The sequence below is a fragment of the Microcaecilia unicolor genome, chromosome 9 (assembly GCF_901765095.1).
Source record: "Microcaecilia unicolor chromosome 9, aMicUni1.1, whole genome shotgun sequence".
NCBI classification, from domain to species: domain Eukaryota; kingdom Metazoa; phylum Chordata; class Amphibia; order Gymnophiona; family Siphonopidae; genus Microcaecilia; species Microcaecilia unicolor.
Genome location: NC_044039.1, coordinates 62,669,663 through 62,683,138, shown reverse-complemented (window position 1 = coordinate 62,683,138; position 13,476 = coordinate 62,669,663). Strand labels below are relative to the sequence as shown.

General features: G+C 44.0%; 1 protein-coding gene across 7 annotated transcripts in view; it reads right to left on the bottom strand.

Annotated features, from left to right (window-relative positions):
- The window catches only part of DNM1L (dynamin 1 like), an 817,883-nt gene that overhangs the window by 597,055 nt on the left and 207,352 nt on the right, over positions 1–13,476 (bottom strand). For all 7 annotated transcript variants that reach the window (XM_030213773.1, XM_030213768.1, XM_030213772.1 and 4 more), the window contains one exon: positions 2,632–2,703. In XM_030213773.1, coding sequence (XP_030069633.1) covers positions 2,632–2,703 — 72 coding nt within the window. The remainder of the gene's footprint in view (positions 1–2,631; positions 2,704–13,476) is intronic.

Here is a 13,476-nt window from a genome sequence, read left to right as displayed (position 1 = left end):
GCTCAAGCGACCCGGGGAGCGACCCTTTGCGCCCTCGCCCTCCGACGCCATGTGCCACGAGGAGAAGAATCGGGGAACCCCCGCCCGCTATAAAAAGGTAAAATTACCTGCTGTCCGCTCCGAGTTGTAACGACCTGGTGTCTCAGTGAGTAGCTGCAATAGACGCTTAAATAAACGTCGAAATAAACGCCTTTAAGGCCGTTCAAAATTTTTTTTTTTTTTTTTTTTTTTTTTTTTTTTAACGGAGCCAGCGGGAGGGGGGAGAAAAGGAGGGACCTGGCACCACCAGGTTTGCACTTGCTCAAAAGAGCCCTCAACCCCAGGCCTCAACAAAACCTAAGGATTAGGCTTGGAGGCCTAGCCAGAGCTGCTGCTGTGTGTGACCACCACCTGCTGAGATAGAGAACATACTGAGGAGTTTCCGGCAGCACATGACCACATATAGGGAGGCAAAAGTTTGCTCTCTATCTCCACCTGCTGGTAGATGGACACAACCCACCAGTCTATGGATTGATCAGCTTGATGATATGGAAACTCTGTTTATTTGCTACACATTATACTCTGTTGGGGCTTTTATTTTCTTTAATATCTGAATAATTGCTTATTAGCTTCTTTATATTGGCTTCTTTGAATAAACATTTATTGAATCTAATACTTATTTAGTAGCCAGAGTTTTTCTTTGCCTGGGGGGAGTAAAGATTTACTCAAGGGTCCATCCCCCCAGGAGACCTCCAGAAGGCTACTCCTGTCTCTGAGACATAGACAGGAATGCATTGGTGCCCCGTGTGAGGAAGTGAGGGTGCTTTGCCTCAGGTGGGTGACCTCTGTCTTCAAGGTAACTTGGTGGCCGAACGTCCCCAGTCAGTCCTTTAACTGACAAGAGGGGTTCAGATAAGTAAAAGGTTGAGCATTGTGAAAAGGCTAATACTGTTGTGTTTGAGTATTCCGGCCGAGGGGAGAACTGTTATGAAGAAAAAGGAAAACTGAAGGGAAGTGCGACACGTATTTTTTATATTTTTCTGTCTTTCCTGGGTAAGTGTGATATATACTATATTTGGTATAAGTGCATGTAATTATGCTGGTGTCTTTTTATTGCTCTACTGTTTTTCTCTAGTGAAGTATATTCTTGCATTTTTGTCACTCTAGCTGCTGGACATTCATTTACTTATCAAATTAACTAGAAATTTATCAGTATGACTTCCCCATTAGAGACAGTTTGTGTAGCAAATCCAGAGGAACAGAAAGAAATTATAAAGTACAGTGAGAAATGGGTTAAGTGAGAAGAATCCTTTCTTTCAATGTAATAGGACAGGTAGTCTGTTGCCTAGTGATTTGCTCCGCATTAACTTGCTTAATGAACAAAAAAAAGGGAAAATCATTAATTGAACATTTAAAAATGTTTATTTTGTGGAAGCAGGAATCTGATAAACTAATGGGAAATAAACCTCCCCCTTATAACCCTTCAGCAAACAGTGCTCCTTCAAAGCCAGGGTTTTACCCTGCTCTGATAGAAGTACCAGAAGTTGCTGAGGGTTACAAGCCTATTTTGCTTGATGACAGTATATCTGCTTCCCCAAAATTACCTGAAACAGCTAGCAGCCCAGTAGTAAGTCTGCAACAGGGACCGACCGCTTCACCTCCAGCTAAGGGGAGTACGGGCTCTAATCCAGGGTAGAACCCCTCTGTGGGAGGGTAGAGCTGGGGTTCAACTATACTGCTAAGGACTGGGAGAAGATGGAGGCTGCAGTCTACACTACCATTTAAGATATGAATTTGCAGGAGACCTCTTCTAAGATGCTGTATCACTGGTCCCTTACACCGGTTTGCATACATCATTGTTACCCAGATTTCTCATCTTATTGTTGGAGGCTATGTGGCAAATTGAGTCATATTTGGTGGTACTGTCGGAAGGCTTGAGCTTATTGATGTGTTCAAATTATGTTGGGCTATAAAATTCCGTGGGACCCTGGAATTTTTTTGCTTAATAAATCTGATCTGGGGCTAATTATAACAAAACATTAGCTCAAGCTTGGAAAAGCCCTGAACCTCACTCCATTCGGACTCAGAAGTGCCATTTGTAATATATCTGTACCATGGGCAAGATCAGGGCTACACGTTTAAAGGCTTGGAGGAAATGAGAAAAGTTGTGGGGTCCCCTAACTCAATTATGTTTGTAGAAGAATGCTCTCACTTTGTCTTGCTATTCTGGGGCATGGAGGGAGAAGTATGTACATCTTGGAGTTTAGCTGTGCTGATGACTGGGGAGAGGGAATTTAACATAAAACTTAAAGTGAGGTTAAACTGAGCTTTGTTTTTATAAAATTACACTAGATATGTTCATGATTGCTTATTTGTTTGCTGGCTCCTAGTATTGTAATATACATGCTGACTTTATTAAAAACAAATGTCTGAAATAAATTGAAAAAAAATGAGGCCTGAAAAATCTGAAAACAGCCGAAAAAGTTTTGCCTTGCACACATCCCTACTGCTTGTGTTGTAATACCAGTCTAATGTATCAACAGTATAATCTGCAGAACATCCCTTCATTAATAAGCACAGGTTTAGTGAATCGCAAAACATTTTTGCAAGATACCTAAGTATTATATGATGTCTGTTTTCTCATATACATACTTTATTATTTCCTGAAATCCTTTCAGTTTCATTTTCAATTTCTTGTCGAATTTCATCAAAGTCAGTGTAGATCTGAAACACAGAAAGACATTCAAATGAAAGCAACCACGGAGAGGGGGTTTCTATTATTATTAATTCTCCCCCCCCCCCCCCCCCCCCCCCCCAATTTGACAAAGGGGAAAAATACAAAGGGTTTTTTTTTCTTACACAAAGTGTAACAGCAGTATAGGTCAAAACTCCCTACAGGGTTACTAAACAGCACTCTTGAGCAATAAGTCTTCCTCTGTGTTGAATGCTCTGTTTTCCCTGGGTGTTTTGGTAATGTCACACCTCTGGTATTCTACCTGAAAGCGACAGGATTATTTCTCCAGGTACTGTATCGCCCCTAAAACAGCCCTGCTGGGTAAAACATGGCCATGTCAGATGTCCATTTACCCTCTCTCTACAATAAAGGCTTTTAATTTCACCTTCCATCGTGTCTACTTCCTTCATCTTCATGTTTCATCCCATTCCATTCAAAGAGTTATGTTGCCCCCAGACATGCTCCCATAGAAATGCATTTCTGGGGCAGCTTATTTTTCCAGAACCCCTAGCCCAATTTTGCCTATTTTTGAACGCAATGTGTCTTTTACTGGTTTTTCCCAACATACAAAGTTTCATCTAAGTCAATTACATTTTTGAGGAGTTACTTTACCCCCAAGATAGACAGCGATTTTCAATCCCTTTTGTGTAATTCTTTCCAACTTCTGTTTGGCAGGAATGAATAAAAAGTCACATCAACAGCCTATGCCAGTGGTTTGCAAACCTAGTCCTGGAGGCAACCCAGCCAGTAAGTTTTCAGGATATCCACAATGAATATTCATGAGAGAGATTTGCATGCACTATTCCTTATGCAAAACAGTACATTATAACAAAGCACATAAGTCACTCATTCCTTCCAGCATAACACATGCCCTCTTGCTGCCCAAGAGGGAGAAGTCCCCATGAGGCTGGTGTGCTCCCTTACCTTAGTTTGCCACAAACCTGAATATTAAGAGTGAGCCAGATATATTAGGAACTGTGCAAGAAAACAGGCAACTGTGTAAATCTCAGTAAATACGCAACTTCCAGGTCCAGTCCAGTGGTTTTAGAGCAGTGCCCTATCAACGAGCCTTTCTGTATCTTGGGTCAGATGGAAATGCTGCTGAGGTAACTTTCATAACTCTGGTAAGGAGGGGGCCAGAATCTGGTGGCAGGATTTAGAGCCTGTGAAACAGAGTTTCGGAAGAACCTTCTGGCCTTGGGACGCTTGCTGTAATGACCTGACTAGTATCAGTGGGAGGATTAAAATAAGCAAAAAACAGGGCCCGAGATGGCATTCTGAATAGAGGTTGGATCAGAAACTCTGAGTTGGCTCTGGCAATTCGCAGGAGAATCATGGTGAAGCGCAGGGGCGTAGCCAGGTTTTCATCTCAGGGGGAGCAGACTTTTATAAAATAGGCGCCGGTTGGTGTCAGCTGGACAGCAGTGTCTGTGTTGTTGCTCAGGAGCTGTAGCGGGCACTGATTAATACAGGCTGTCTCTGTTGTGACCTGCCTACATGGAAACAGTAAGTTACATCAGGAGGCAGAATGCAGAAGAGGTCCCTGGACTGGCCAGAGCAGGCAACCTATCTTAACTACAAAGTAAAAATATTCAAATCGTGACCATCACCTCAGGAATAGCACACACATTCCTTCCACTGCTAGATACCTGGTTTAAATCAAATTGGGCTTTTGTTTGTGTGGTGACTCTACAGGATGTGAAGAACACTAGTCTTGAACATTTTTATTTTGGGTAACAAAGGCCACCAAAGGTGGCCCTTGCCCTACAGCCTACTTTCAAATAGGGCTAGACACTTTGTGAAGTAACACAAACCCCTGCAAAAAGACCCCCAAAACCTATACTGAAAACTTACCACACCATAACAGCCCTAACCTACGTATGAAAAGACGGTGCTATAAATATTACAGTGGGGCCTAGAGAAGTGTTTCCCTAGGTGGACCTGGAGTACCCCTTTGCCATTCAGGTTTTCAGGCTATCCACAATGACAGAGCCCAACATGGACGCTACTCACCATTCTGGTATCTTGAGCTTTTGGTAGTACTGCACTATTCATGCCTGGGTGCCTTCTCACCCAACATGAGTGCAGGGACCAGCAGTCATGGTTTTTCTACAGTCAAGCAGTCTCAATTCAGCACAGCTCTCAGCATGTTTTTTTTTTTGTAGTTTTGGTGCCTTCCCTTGTAGTACGTGGGATGCTTTTTTCTTTATTTGTATGTTATTTTCAGTTCTCCTTTGGCCTCTTTGGCCTGAGCACCTGATCAGGTTTCCTTTCTTTATAATAAATAAATTGGGCTATTTGAGGTAAGAAGAGGTAAACCACTGAAGTGCTATGCCAGTTACACCAGTATCACCAGTATCATGCAGACAGTGATGGAGTAGATCATAACTGACCAAGTCAAAAGGCCCGCTTAAATCTAGTGAAATTATCACTATTGTCTTGTCCTGATCAAAATTGTATTGGATGAAGATGATAATTCCAATAAGGGCTGTTTCAGTACTGTGACCACATCAAAATCTTGTTTGGTTTAGGTGCAAAATGTTAGTTTGGTCCACAAAATTCTCTAGCTGTTCAAGTACAGTGGGCTTGGTGAGCTTGGAAATAAAGGGAAGGTTTGAAATTGGGTAGAAATTAGAAATAGCAGAGGGACCAATTTTAGGATCAAAGCAGAAGAAACAGAAAAGAGACAGTGGGACCAAATCAAATGAGAAAATAAATTGTTCAAACAGTAGGAAAGATATTTTATTTTGAATTTGATATTAGGAATATGACAGTATTTTAAAATGCTCATCTCCGATATCTTCAAATTGGCAACCCTGCACGGGTCCGAGTTCATTTTCTTAAGTCATTTTGGATGTACTGCAGTGCAGATTTTGATGGGTAGAATTAGGGACTGCAAATCCCACATGAACTTGGGGTGTGAGTTCACACTAGGACTGGTTGAAAAATCTCCCTTCTGGAACTGGATCACTTGGCAGCTATTTGATAGTGGGGACATAAAGATCAGTGCCAACAGATATAGAGAAGAAAAGGAAGAAGACGAGGAGAGAGCAGAAATTGAAAGACCAACCAAGAAAAGAATTTGTAAGGCTGACTCATGGAACATGGGAAAAAAAAGGACTGGGACCAGCCAAATTCCCAGACAACAACGGTAGAAAAAAAATTATTGGTATTTAATACTTTGTAAGGATTGAGATGTACCTGCTTTGTAAAAGGTACATTTTTTTCTATTTTTATTTTGCAAAGTACAGGAGAAAATGCATTTCTGTTTCACCAGTATTGCACGAGTCTGGCTTCCTTGGGCAGAGAGGAGGGGGTCTTTTTTTTTTTTTTTGCTCCCTATTCCAGTAGTGCCCCGTTTTGTCCCTATCTCCTCCTCCCCTTTCCAGTACTGCCACTGTGTCCCTATCTCCTCCTCACCCTTTCCAGAAGTGCCCTCTCTGTGTCCCTATTTCCTTACCCCCTTACCAGTAGTGCCCCTGTGTCCCTATCCCCCTCCTTTTCAGTAGAGCCCCTATCTCCCCCTTTTTCAGTAGTGCCCCTGTGTCCCCATTTCTTCTTTTTCCAGCATTGCTTCTTTGCATTCCAATATCCCTACCCTCTCCCTGTCCAGTATTGACTATGTCCTTCTCCCTCCCTGTCCTGCATTTACTATATCCTTCTCTCTCCCCACGTTAACCTTCTTCCCTGTCTCTTTTAGTGCTCACCATCCTCCTTGGGGCCACATATCTCCCTGGCCTGCTCCCACGGTCCATCCTCCAAGAAGGTTTAATAGACAAGGAGACCAAGTGACGTCAAAATGTTGAAACCAGTTAGGCCAGTCTCAATTTCTCCTTCTCCGCACAGCTGTCATCATCCTACTCTCAAAACAAAGCAAGCAAACCTATGAGCTGCTGCATCCATGTTGTGAGGACTCTGAAAGGAGTCCAGTTCCAGTCATGCTGAGACCGGGACGGGGAAAAGGTTTTCCTTTGAAATGTAATGATTCTTCTGCACTAATCCCTTCTAGACAAAAGGTTTGCCCTCTAGTGGTCAAAGCCCCAGTGAAAACACTAGTTAGGGAGAGAAACTACCAGTCCCAGAAACCTCTAGGGCATCTCAGGAACTGGAGGGAGGGGTGAATGATTGGGAAATGAGTTCTGATCCAGGGAATGAGCAGCAGCTGGGGGAACCCAGGGTGGAGGAGATGAAATGAGATATAGAGGAAGGAGGTGAAGAGAAAAAGGAGGAGTGCATGGAGGTTGGTGGGGGGGGCTTGCTCAAAATTCCTCAGGAAAGGTAAAGGCTCTGGTGGCGGGAGTGTGGCCCAAGCTGTGTATACTTGGAGAGGAAAAAATAATCCAGTGGGGAAGCCACTGGTGGAAGAAGCTAACCCATAAACTATCTAAGGGTAGAAGACAGTGCTGATGAGGGGAGGCTACAATTGTGTTAATAAGCTGAATGTGGTAAAACTGAACTGACTCTTGCATTGTTGATGAGGAAACTGCTTGAAGATTAAGACTGTATTAAAAGGTGCTGAGAAAATAAAGACCTGTGGTTTTCAAGAACTATAAGACTGCTGAAGTTTTGTGTGTCCCAGTCGTGAGTGGATCCTGGGTGCAGGTCAGCTGTGGAGCGGGTAAACCAAGACAAGCAGTGCAGTGAGGAGGTGGTTTGGAGCCCATACCAGGGGGGAAAAAAAAGCCAAGCTAAGCAGGATTAGCTCTGGCCACCAAGTGGAAGGGAGACCCAGCTCATAATGTTGTCACTCTTTATTGTTGGTAGCATTTGTATTTAATCTCACTTATATTTTCAAACATGCTGATTTGTGCAGTATACAGATGTACACAGAAGTATAATAACGGAATAACTTTTCATAGGTAGAGTAGTAATTTGTTATAAATTGTAATCAGCATGTCATTTGGAGAGGCTGGTTACAGGGACACTCTAGCACATGCTATATTCATGCAGAGATATTTTTCTCCTGGTAAATGCCACTAAAACAGACATCATGTTATGAAAATCAGGTGCTCAACTTTCAGAGTTTCTATCTATTTATTACATTTATATCCCACATTCAACATGAATTAGGTTGAAACCTGGGAGCATTTTTTTTTCTGTGCTTACATCAAAAGAAAAAGATGGCTGTGAGAACTTGCTCCTTTTGTTTTGTGGCTTGCAGATGTATATTATAAAAATGCACTTGATATTTTTCTTACTATTATTTAAAAGACAGATATTGAATAATGAGAGCGGAGCTACTTCATGCAGAAGTCCAGTCAGTCTAAATGTGCCAACACTGTCCAGTTCAGCACGCTATTAGCCGCCACGTTCATACAAAGTTAATTATGTTCAGAGGAAAATAAATCTGTTGGCGCAGTCTGCCTGCTATGTAAATATTCCATCATTGTTTCATTATTTCTACCACGTAATATATATGGGCATTTGCTTTAAACATTGATTGTTTTAATTTGTTTATCCAGACCTTACTTACACAAGGTTTGCTTTTTAAACCCAAAGGTGAATCCTAATGGTAGTTGACCAATTAGGTATAAACTGTGTTGTTTCTGACTTTACTTATTTTGGACTGCTTTGGGTCCTGCTGATCTGTACATCTGCTGTCTGGAATTTGGGAAGACAGAAATAAGGAAATACAAATTAAATTTTGGATGTACTCTATAGAAGTTGTTGTTTACTTCTGCAATGTGATGAATGCCTGTTCTAATGTGTGCATGTGATAATCTTTGAATAACTGTCTTTACTTATGGTTATGATTTCTGAACATGTGGTATCATTAAAGGACAAACTTTTAAATGCCCAGTTGGGTATATATGTTAATCTCAACTTTGTTATATTTTTGAGACATATCCATCTATTTGTTCCTATGATATAACTGAATTCTATTTTTCTGTCTTACCGTATTTTCAAATGTATGCCACATTGAATCCGACTTTGCTTGGAATAATGTGCGATATAAATGTAAAAAATATATATCCATCCTCCACCTTTTAAGACACTGCCTATCCTGCTGGATAGTGGATGGCACAAGGAAAACAAGTTTGGTCCAGTGAAGACTAACTAAAAATAGCCTGGTTCCTTAGATGGGCCCTAATATTACCATATTAAAAACGTGACCATACCATGCCTCTGTGGCTATGTTCCACTAATGTTAAATGATTAACTGGATTCCTTGAAAAGATTATATAAACGTAGGATGCATGACTAGGGACACAAACATACATTTATCTAGTCAATATCACAATTCCTCATGCACAGCCACAAAACAACTTTTTAGGGTGGATAGTGTTCCTTTTATTATCGACCAGATAGAGATAAGAGTTTTCAGTTTTGACAAAGTATAAGGCATCACAAGCACAAAATATAAGAAAACCAATGGACTGCATAAGGGGCTTATAGCCCATTTATGTTTAAACAAGAGAGATCTGCATGAAACAAAATATTTATTTTTATTTTGACTTATAAAACCACTTGCCCCTGAAACATGTTAAAAACAAAATAATCCATTTGTGTATCTACAAAATAGAAGATGTGATTCCATGTGCCTCAATGAAAGAAGAGTTGAATTCTACTTCCATTTAATCTCAATAAATTCTATCACCTTTATAACATCAGGCTTCCCATGGCAGATTACAAGGAAAACTTAGTTCTCACCTGATAATTTTCTTTCCATTAGTCCCAACAGATCAATCCAGAGACTTGTGGGTTATGTCCATCTACCAGCAGTTGGAGATAGAGAGAACCTCTGAGGTTTGCTATATGTGGACCTGTGCAGCCAGCCAACACTCAGTATGAACGGTACCAAAGCACTGGCATGAACCACAAAAAATCTCTCCTGCCTCAGACAAAAAAATACAATGGAACCAATTCAACATCCTATGTAACTGGGGTTTTTTTGTTTTTTTATGCCGCAAAGGAAACCGCCCTCAAAATTCAACCCAAGCAGAAAACCAACAAAACCGAATCTCTGCCCCAGAAACAAAACACGCAGGGTGGAACTCAGGATTGATCTGTTCGGACTAATGGAAAGAAAATTATCATCAGGTGAGAACTAATTTTTCCTTCCATAGTGTCCCACAGATCAATCCAGAGACTTGTGGGAAGTACCAAAGCAGTCCGCAAGTAGGGCGGGACAAACCCAAGCCGGCAGAAATCAGTGATGCATCAAAAACCGCATCCTGCCGGGCTGCCACATCAACTTGATAGTGGCGAGTAAAGGTATAAGCAGACGCCCATGTTGCTGCCCTACAAATCTCCTCCAAAGAAACCAAACGCAATTCAGCAAAAAAGGAAGCCTGCGCTCGCGTAGAATGCGCCCGGACCTGCAAAGGAATCGGCCTGCCGAAGGCTATAGTGGCCTTGGAGACCATGTCACCCTTCCTGCGACCCCCAAAGAGCACAAAGAGGTAACATAGTAGCATAGTAGATGATGGCAGAAAAAGACCTGCACGGTCCATCTAGTCTGCCCAACAAGATAAACTCATATGTGCTACTTCTTGTGTATACCATTCCTTGATTTGTATCTGCCATTTTCAGGACACAGACCGTAGAAGTCTTGCCCAGAACTAGCCCCACCACCCAAACACCAGCATCCGAACTATGAAATTCATTTGTCACTTCTAAATATCTGAGAAGAACTTGCCGCAACATCCAAACATCGAAGCTCTCGGAAGCGCTCAGGATAATTCTCCCGGCAAAAAGCCAGCAAATGCAGCGACTGACCCAGAGGAAACCATGAAATCACCTTAGACAAGAACGAAGGAACTGTCCTAATGGACAATCCTGACTCTGTGAACCACAAAGGCCTGCAGCTCAGAAATTCTCCTAGCCGAAGAGATGGCCACCAAGACGACCACCTTCAGGGTAAGATCATTTAAAGAAACCCCCGACAAGGGCTCAAAAGAAGGACGCTGGAAAGCTTTGACGACTAGGTTCAGACTCCAGGCTGGGACAACCGGCGGGTGGGGAGGGCGCAAATGGTTCACGCCCCTGAGGCTCAGATTCCAGGCTGGAACAACTTGCGGGTGGGGAGGGCACAAATGGTTCACGCCCCTGAGGAATCGAACCACGTCTGGGTGGGAGGCTATAGACCCCCCCCCCTCCCCGTAGCCGACCTCTGAAGCAGGTCAGTGCTACTTCCACCTTGAGCAAACTCAGAGAGAGACTTCTGCACACCCTCCTGAAGAAAAGAGAAAGATACATACCTGTAGCAGGTATTCTCCGAGGACAGCAGGCTGATTGTTCTCACTGATGGGTTGATGTCCAACGGCAGCCCCAGGTCCGGAAATCTTCCTAGCAACAAAGCTTGCTAGAGCCCTCTTGCGCACGAGTGCACGCACCACGCATGCGCAACCGTCTTCCCGCCTGTCGCACGAACGTGTCCTTCAGTCAACTTACAAAGCAAGACAAGGGAAGAGACAACTCCAAAGGAGAGGCGGGCGGGTTGGTGAGAACAATCAGCCTGCTGTCCTCGGAGAATACCTGCTACAGGTATGTATCTTTCGTTTTCTCCTAGGACAAGCAGGCTGCTTCTCACTGATGGGGTATCCCTAGCCCCCAGGCTCACTCAAAACAACAGGGTCAATTGGGCCTCGAAACGGCAAGGACATAACATAGATTGACCTGAAAACATAAAGAACTAACTGAGAGTGCAGCCTGGAACAAAACAAAAATTGGCTAGGGGGGTGGAGTTGGATTCTACACCCCAAACAGATTCTGCAGCACCGACTGCCCAAACCGACTGTCGCGTCGGGTATCCTGCTGAAGGCAGTAATGAGATGTGAATGTGTGGACAGATGACCAAGTCGCAGCCTTGCAAATCTCTTCTATAGTGGCTGACTTCAAGTGGGCCACTGATGCTGCCATGGCTCGAACACTATGAGCCATGACACGACACTCAAGAGTCAGCCCAGCTTGGGTGTAAGTGAAGGATATGCAATCTGCTAGCCAATTGGAAATGGTGCGTTTCCCGACAGCCACTCATGCAAAGCTTCTGTTGGGATCAAAAGAAACAAACATTTGGGCGGACTGTCTAAATGGGCTTGTCCGCTCCACATAGAAGGCCAATGCTCTTTTGCAGTCCAATGTGTGCAACTGACGTTCAGCAGGGTGGGTATGAGGACGGGGAAAAAATGTTGGCAAGTCAACTGACTGTTTGAGATGGAACTCCGACACCACCTTCGGCAAAAACTTAGGGTGAGTGCGGAGGACTGTTATGATGAAATTTAGTATATGGAGCATGGGCTACCAAGGCTTGAAGCTCACTGACTCTACGAGCTGAAGTAACAGCCACCAAGAAAATGGCCTTCCAGGTCAAGTACTTCAGATGGCAGGAATTCAGTGGCTCAAAAGGAGCTTTCATCAGCTGGGTGACATTGAGATCCCATGACACTGGTGGAGGTTTGACTCGGGGCTTTGACAAAAGCAAACCTCTCATGAAGCGAACAACTAAAAGCTGTCCAGAGATAGGCTTACCTTCTACACGATAATGATAAGCACTAATTGCACTAAGATGAACTCTTACGGAGTTAGTCTTAAGACCAGACTCAGACAAGTGCAGAAGGTATTCAAGCAGGGTCTGTGTAGGACAAGAGCGAGGGTCTAGGGCCTTGCTATCAAACCAAACGGCAAACCTCCTCCATTTAAAAGAGTAAAACCTCTTTGTGGAATCTTTCCTGGAAGCAAGCAAGACTCGGGAGACACCCTCAGAAAGACCCAAGGAGGCGAAATCTACGCTCTCAACATCCAGGCCGTGAGAGCCAGGGACCGGAGGTTGGGATGCAGAAGCACCCCCTCGTTCTGAGTGATGAGGGTTGGAAAACACTCCAATCTCGACGGTTCTTTGGAGGACACTCCAGAAGAAGTGGGAACCAAACCTGACGCGGCCAGAAGGGAGCGATCAGAATCATGGTTCCATGATCCTGCTTGAGTTTCAGCAAAGTCTTCCCCACCAAAGGTATGGGAGGATATGCTTACAGGAGGCCCTTGCCCCAGTGTAGGAGAAAGGCATCCGACGCTAGCCTGCCGTGGGCCTGAAGTCTGGAACAGAACTGAGGGGCCTTGTGATTGGTGTGAGTGGCAAAAAGATCCACCGAGGGAGTGCCCCACGCTCGGAAGATCGTGCGTACCACGCCCGAACTGAGCGACCACTCGTGAGGTTGCATTATCCTGCTCAACCTGTTGGCCAGACTGTTGTTTACGCCCACCAGATAGGTGGCTTGGAGAAACATGCCGTGCCGGCGAGCCCAAAGCCACATCTGAATGGCTTCCTGACACAGGGGGCGAGATCCGGTACCCCCCTGCTTGTTGATGTAGTACATGGCAACCTGATTGTCTGTCTGAATTTGAATAATTTGATTGGACAGCCAATCTCTGAAAGCCTTTAGCGCGTTCCAGACCACTCAACTCCAGGAGGTTGATCTGCACACCTGGAGGGACCAAACTCCTTGAGAGTGTGGAGCTCATCGACATGAGCTCCCCACCCCAGAAGAGACATTCGTCGTCAGCACCTTTTGCGGCTGAGGAATTGGAAAGGGACGTCCCACGGTCAAATTGGATCGAATTGTCCACCAATGGAGGAAATTGAGAAACACTGTGGACAGCTGAATAACATCCTCTACATCTCCTGCAACTTGATACCACTGGGAAGCTACGGTCCATTGAGCTGATCTCATATGAAGGCGGGCCATGGGAGTGACATGAACTGTGCAGGCCATATGGCCCAGCAATCTCAACATCTGCCGAGCTTTGATCTGCTGAGACACTCT